This window comes from Crocodylus porosus, unplaced genomic scaffold, assembly GCF_001723895.1.
Source record: "Crocodylus porosus isolate Cpor-Errol unplaced genomic scaffold, CroPor_comp1, whole genome shotgun sequence".
Taxonomy (NCBI): domain Eukaryota; kingdom Metazoa; phylum Chordata; order Crocodylia; family Crocodylidae; genus Crocodylus; species Crocodylus porosus.
The window spans coordinates 51,422,776-51,428,924 of record NW_017728950.1 but is presented as its reverse complement, the minus strand read 5'-3'; the positions used below and the strand labels follow the sequence as shown (position 1 = coordinate 51,428,924).

The window sequence follows — 6,149 nt, the reverse complement described above, 5'->3', positions numbered from 1 at the left end:
AGTCATCTAAGAAAAACATAACTCACATTTTAGTTTCCTTATTCCATTTCATTAGGAAATATCATTTTGCTCATAGATAAAAATTACAAATGAACACATGTATTTATAACATATGTATTCCTAGGCGGAAAATAAATATCAGAGACTCATAAATCATGTTACCTCATAATTCCTCCTCTCTGTATGGCTGTTGTTTGGAGGCTGATATGCTATAAGCACCTCACTGAGATCTTTCCATGTGAAAGAGGTGATAGGCCTGGTGTGGTCTGACAGATGAGTGATGTAGCCCTGCGGTGGTGGCTTGGTAATGTTGAAAACTAGCAAGGATTTAGGTGTTTCACTGTCTTCAGCATCTATTGTTGCTGTTGTCATGGGACTCAAAATAAACTGGTCCACCTCCAAGACGAATGTTGCCATGAAGGCAGCTTTGGGGATCTGGTTGGGAATGGCACCTCTGATACGGACAGGGAGCCAGGCATACTCTGTCTGAGAGGGAAAAAGAGCTAAGGAGTCAGGACAACATATACATTTCAAATAAGATATTATAGGAATAAACAAACAAAAGAAATACTGGTTTGAGTCAGATCAAACCAAAATGAGAATTTTTCTTTCTAGCGTACTTATATTAAAAAGAAATTGTTTTGGCTGAAGAAAATGTTCATTCAACCCACTGTGAAAATATTTGATTAATGACTTCAGTAGAATTAGAAGAGAGATTACTTTGTCTCTTCATATGAATACAGACATGAGTGAGTAGAGTAAAATACTAGGCAGTATACTATTATGAAGAATTGTACCTTGTGCAGAATTTTGCTTCTGCTGTCCATGAGATCCAGTCGGATAGGAATATAATCAATGTTGGGTGAAGGAGGATCAAGATGCTGATATCGAATCCCAGTCAGCAGAAATTCCCCACAGCTCATTTTGGTGATTTGAATGGTCTTCAGTCCTTGAGTGCAGTTCCCATTCCTGCAACTCTGGGCTGCTCTCTGCTCTGTAACCCAATAGAAGCTGACATAAAAGATTTGTTTGAACATAAACTTGATCAACTAACACCCCAAAGTTCAGTCAGCATAGCTAAGCAAAACACGTGATGTAACATATGACTCTTCTCCTACCTCGCTTATACAAAACAACAATTTTGTTGTGTTGACTGACATTTTTCAACTTCAACCTCACTTGCTTTTTTGTGCGTCTCCTGTGTTTTTGTGTACTCACTGCCTATAAGAGGCCTAGAAACCTTACTGAAGACCATTCTGTGAAGTACTAGTCATCTTCGACTTGACTCACATTACAGTCCTCTTTCTTTTTGGCTTTTTTTTCCAGAGACAGTTATTGCTGTGCACTAAATTCCACATCACTCTGTGTGTTGTAAGTGATGGGTCTTAGCAATGTGTGTGAAGTGATTTATTGTTACATGCATTCTGTCTACTCTCACTGTGAATGTTCCTAATGCAAACAATGTAAACAGATCGTACTAGAAGTGGAAAAGAAGCTATGGGGTTGGTCTCCACGAGGTTCTTCCTGTTGAGGTTCTCCAATGACAACTTGACCGTGGGCTGGTAGATGAGTTTCTAAGGAGGCCATTGTAATGACACACTCCAGGTTTATCCTCCTGTCATAGTCAAAAGTGAGCACATTCCTGTCAATCACTCTGGACAGGCCATAAAACTCGGGGACTTCCAAGATGTTGGAACTCATTTTGACAACATTGCAGTCTGGCTCAAGTAACTGCACCTGAAGGGTGAATGTTTCTGTGAATGTTTCAGTTTCTGTAAACCTACAGAGGATAAAAAAAAAAAAAAAATACAGAAAAACTTAGTAATACTTCATTCCCACTTCCTCCAGTATCAGTGAGCTCAGCATTATCCTTAGTTGCCTTTCCGTTCCCTTGGCAAATCTCCTTATCACCATATAACTAAAGTTCACATTTGAAGAACCTGCGTGGAGATACACAGAATGCTTCTCATGACTTGACCTGATATCATGCCTGGAGACACAGAGTTTTTTCCATTGACTACACAAGTTCTACTGATTTGATTGTCACCATGCAGAGGGAATTAGGGCAAGGGCTTCAGGAAACAATCTCAGGCAGGGAAAAACTCTAATGTTATGTCTGTGGTCATTTAAGTTAGCAGTAAAGAAGTTTGAACCATACCCAGTGGATGTATCCTGTGTAAGGAATACTGGGTGGAAACGCTACCTATTTACATGACACCTCTACAACACTGCCAATACATGCTACTGCTTCAGATCTCAGATTTCCAAGCTCAAGTAGGGGGAGAATACAAGATCACTCTCCTCCTCAAACAACTCCACTGAATGCCATTGATTTCAGGATTCAGTTTGGAATTTCTCTCCTTGTTGATTAAACTCTGTAGGAACTTGATATTACTTATCTCAGGGACCTTGTTTCTCTCTCCCTCCCTCCAACCCAGGGGCAACACGTAGGGGGTGCACGCCTACCCCCCAGAGCGTGGTGGTGCGCTCCCTGGTTGGCACTCGCCAGCACCACCCGCCACTGACGGTGCCAGCAGCATCTGCAGGAGCTCCCCCACTTACCACCACCGCACTCCCACCACCACCATGATCCTGCCACCGCTGTGCCCCCCCAGCTGCCGGGGCCCCGCGTCATTCATGCTCCAACCCAACTCCAGCTTAGGCAGCTGGGTCTCAGAGCAGAGTTCATTAGCACACTGCCTGTCTTGCATGCATACCAGCTCAGCCTCTGGCTTCTTTTCTATTCATTCCATCCAGGAAGAGCAGACGCACCAACTGCAGGGGCTTCCTCAGCCTGACGAAGGGTTTTTAAAACTGAAAGCTTGCTAAAAACAGCTTTTTTCAACTATTTAAGTTGGTCTAATAAAAGATATCATATTCACCCAAAGAACCTTGTCTGCCTTGGCACAAGTTAAGTGCTTAAGTTTCCTATACTTGAGCATCTCTGAGATTCACAACAGTCAGCGTGCTCTTAGCTGCAGATAATAGGAGACACTGAAGTGAGGGTTGAGTCTGAAATCCCACACTCTCTCCCAGACTTAATGTGAAACTGGGACCACACCTAGCTTTAGACTCCTAAGTCACTCCTTAACATGCAGGCTTTTGGCTCACTCTTTTCTTTTAAGTGGGTAGATAAGTGGTAATTTTTACATAATAGTCTGCTGGTTAGAGATGGCTCACTCCAGAAGTGGACAAGCTGGGTTATACCCCTCCTCAGCCCAAAGTATTCAAATTCATATCTTCCATTACCTAGGAGACTACCCTAACTAACAGGCTAGAGTGAGTGGTGCTCAGGACAGGGTTCTCCCTTCCTCCTGGAGATGGGCCACTGTACAGAAAGGAATGTGATATGGAACAGGAAAGCGAATTAGCAGAGGAGAGCTTGGCAGTAGCCCAGTGATTTGAGCACTTGCCTGGCAGGAAAGAAAACTTGAAGTTTGGTCCCCAATCACAACATTGTCCATGCATTTTATCTAATGACTCCTTAATGAAAAATACATGGGTAGTCCCTGGAGTAGGGATACATAATGTTTATCAATATTAATGAATACATTACCAGAGCATTTCTGATACATGTTTTGACAGATAATGCCATAAACAGATGCCTGGTTATTGATTAATAATTATTTCCACCATATCTAAGTAGCTCCTGCAGACAAGCACAGGAGATACTTTTTTACCTGAAAAATGGGATAATTGTTCTCCATAAGGAACGCATGTTTTTCTAGTAATAACAATATATGACAATCCAATGCTGCTTACCTGTACAGCCTAAGCCTGACCGAGTCTTCATCTAAAATGGGACAGCCATTGTGAGTATACTTGACTTCATCAGGAAGGAAATGACAGTCAAAAATCTGGTGAAGGGAAAAAAGTTGACAAATAAATGTGGTTGAGAATGCTAACTCAAGATCCAATTCTTATCTATTTGTCAGAGAAATGGACTGAAGCAAGAGGTGCTTTTTAGAGAGTTGTTAGTCAGTGTTACCAAGGGAAACCCAGAAACCAGGATAATACTGGTATGCCATGTTTAGAAATACAAAAAAACATAACTTAGTTTTAATCAGTAATATGGTCCCAATTCAGCAAACCAATTATATATGCACTAAGCCCCACTGTAGTCAATGGGACTTAGGGAGAAATATACTTTGGAGAAGAGTGGATTTAAGGACCTGCCTAAAAGCTCTGCTGAATCAGCATCTACTTCCTGAAGATAAATGATGACATGCATTACACGTGAGTGTAACTGGCATGCATCAGTTATTAAGAGCACTGAATACATCCAGTATTTAAGTGCTTGTAACTCTGCTAGATCATAGGGCTAAGCACCAAGGTTCAAAAAGCCTGAGGTGGAATCAGTTCAATCTTTGCACGTTTTTCTAAGCTGCATAGCTTGAATCAATAACAAACTGAACTGATGTTCAGTGTTTGGATGGCCAAGACAAACAGAGCCTGCACTGGCCCAAGCCAGGAGCCTGGGGGCATTCACACACACCACCCCTCACCACCAGCTGCCTAAGGCAGCTAAACCCAGCCCAGTGGCAGCCCAGGCCTGATTGCTTGATACATACCACCCCCCCAACCCCTGCTGTCACCCCTGCTGACTCAGCTCCTACCTCTGAGAGGTTGGGGGGGAAATGTATTATCTCACCCTGGCCCTCCTGCTGGGATCTGCCTGGCATGAGAAGAGCCCCCACTGGGGGGCTTTTCAGCCTCTGCAGCCTAGCTAGCAGGCCTCCGATTGGTTCAGCCCCACTCCCTCCCCAGACCCATCCCTCTGAGAGGGGGTGGGGGGAATGTGCACACCCAGCCTGGCACTGCCCCCCCCCCAGGGTCTGCCTGGCATGGGGGAAAGTCCCCACTGGGAGTTTTTTGCTCCCCAGCTCACTGGGCTGGGATCAGCTCAGCCCTGCCCTTTCCTCAGCTTCTGCCTGTGAAAGGCAGGGGCTGGGGGAAGAAAGGAGGGAGGCAAACACATCGGGCCAGCTGGGCACTAGCCCCCCAGCTGGGATGTTCCCAAAACCCTGGGGGTAGGGGGAGGGAGCCTGCATCCTGTCTCACCAGGCTGGAATCAGCTTAGTCCCATCCCTTCCCTGGGATGGGGTGAAGCTGATCCTTACCTGATTCAACAGGCTGCAGTTACAAAAAGCCCTCGGTTGGGGCTTGCACCACGCTGGGGCAAGCAGACCCTGGCCAATGCTGGGCTGGGCCAGTGCGTTTCCCCCACCACCTCTCCTCTCAGAGATGGGGGGGCTGGGGTGGGGGTGGGGCTGAGTTGATGCCAACCCCGCTCACTTGGCTCCTTTGGGAGTGAAAAGCCCCTACTGCTGAAGCTTTCTTTCCCCTTGTCCTGTACACGTGGGGTGCTTTGGCAGGCCGGGGTGGGGGTCTGTTTCCTTGCCCCCTCCATCTCACTGGGCTGACAGGTGCTGCCAGGGAGCAGAGGCTTTAGTGCCTTATCTCTGTGATAGCTGGAGGAGGGGCGAGCCCTGTTCCACTGGAGCAGATAGCCCAACCTAGGGGCTGCAAAGCATTCTGGGATGCTGGGGGACTGTGAGTTAACTTGAATAAGGAAGGGATCTGGAACAGAGGTTCTATAAACTGGTTTGACCTAAATCACTTAAGTTTGATACTACATCCAACCAGGTTTATATTAAACTGGTTTCAGCCATTTTGAAAGCGGTTTATGTGCACTGATCTTCTGTTCTGTTACAGGTTTAAACCAGTTTCAGATGACTTAAACCAGTGTATGTGTAACTTCTGTCCCTAGCCTAGCTGTTTAGGCTAGGTGTTCTGTCTACATCAGACTGAATTTTTTTTGGAAAAAACAGTTTAGACACTTCCAAAAAAAATTCAGGTAGGGAACAATACATTGTTTTTCTACACTGAAATAATTCTAGCAAAGTTTTCTTTAGAAGGCTTTTGTTAGGGCTGTGCAAAGATTCGGGTGCTGCTTTGATTTGAAGGAGATTTGGCCCAATTCAGTTGCCAAATCCCCAAATCCAAATCAAATCAGGGGACCAATTAAAAGGTCCGAATCATTTTGAAGCTCTGCAAGTCTATTCAGGAAAGATTCAGAGAGCTTCAGCGATTCAGGCAGTCCTCATTGGCTGCAGCAGGGAGCTGGACCCAGACTCCATGCTGGTAAG

At 45.1% G+C, this 6,149-nt stretch overlaps 1 protein-coding gene across 1 annotated transcript in view; it reads right to left on the bottom strand.

Annotated features, from left to right (window-relative positions):
- FREM1 (FRAS1 related extracellular matrix 1) overlaps window positions 1-6,149 on the bottom strand; it is a 131,809-nt gene that overhangs the window by 88,909 nt on the left and 36,751 nt on the right. The window contains exons 3-6 of the mRNA XM_019554740.1: window positions 3,763-3,857; window positions 1,479-1,780; window positions 798-994; window positions 163-486 (exon numbers count right to left, since the gene is read on the bottom strand). Of these exons, the coding sequence (XP_019410285.1) occupies window positions 163-486; window positions 798-994; window positions 1,479-1,780; window positions 3,763-3,857 (918 nt within the window). The remainder of the gene's footprint in view (window positions 1-162; window positions 487-797; window positions 995-1,478; window positions 1,781-3,762; window positions 3,858-6,149) is intronic.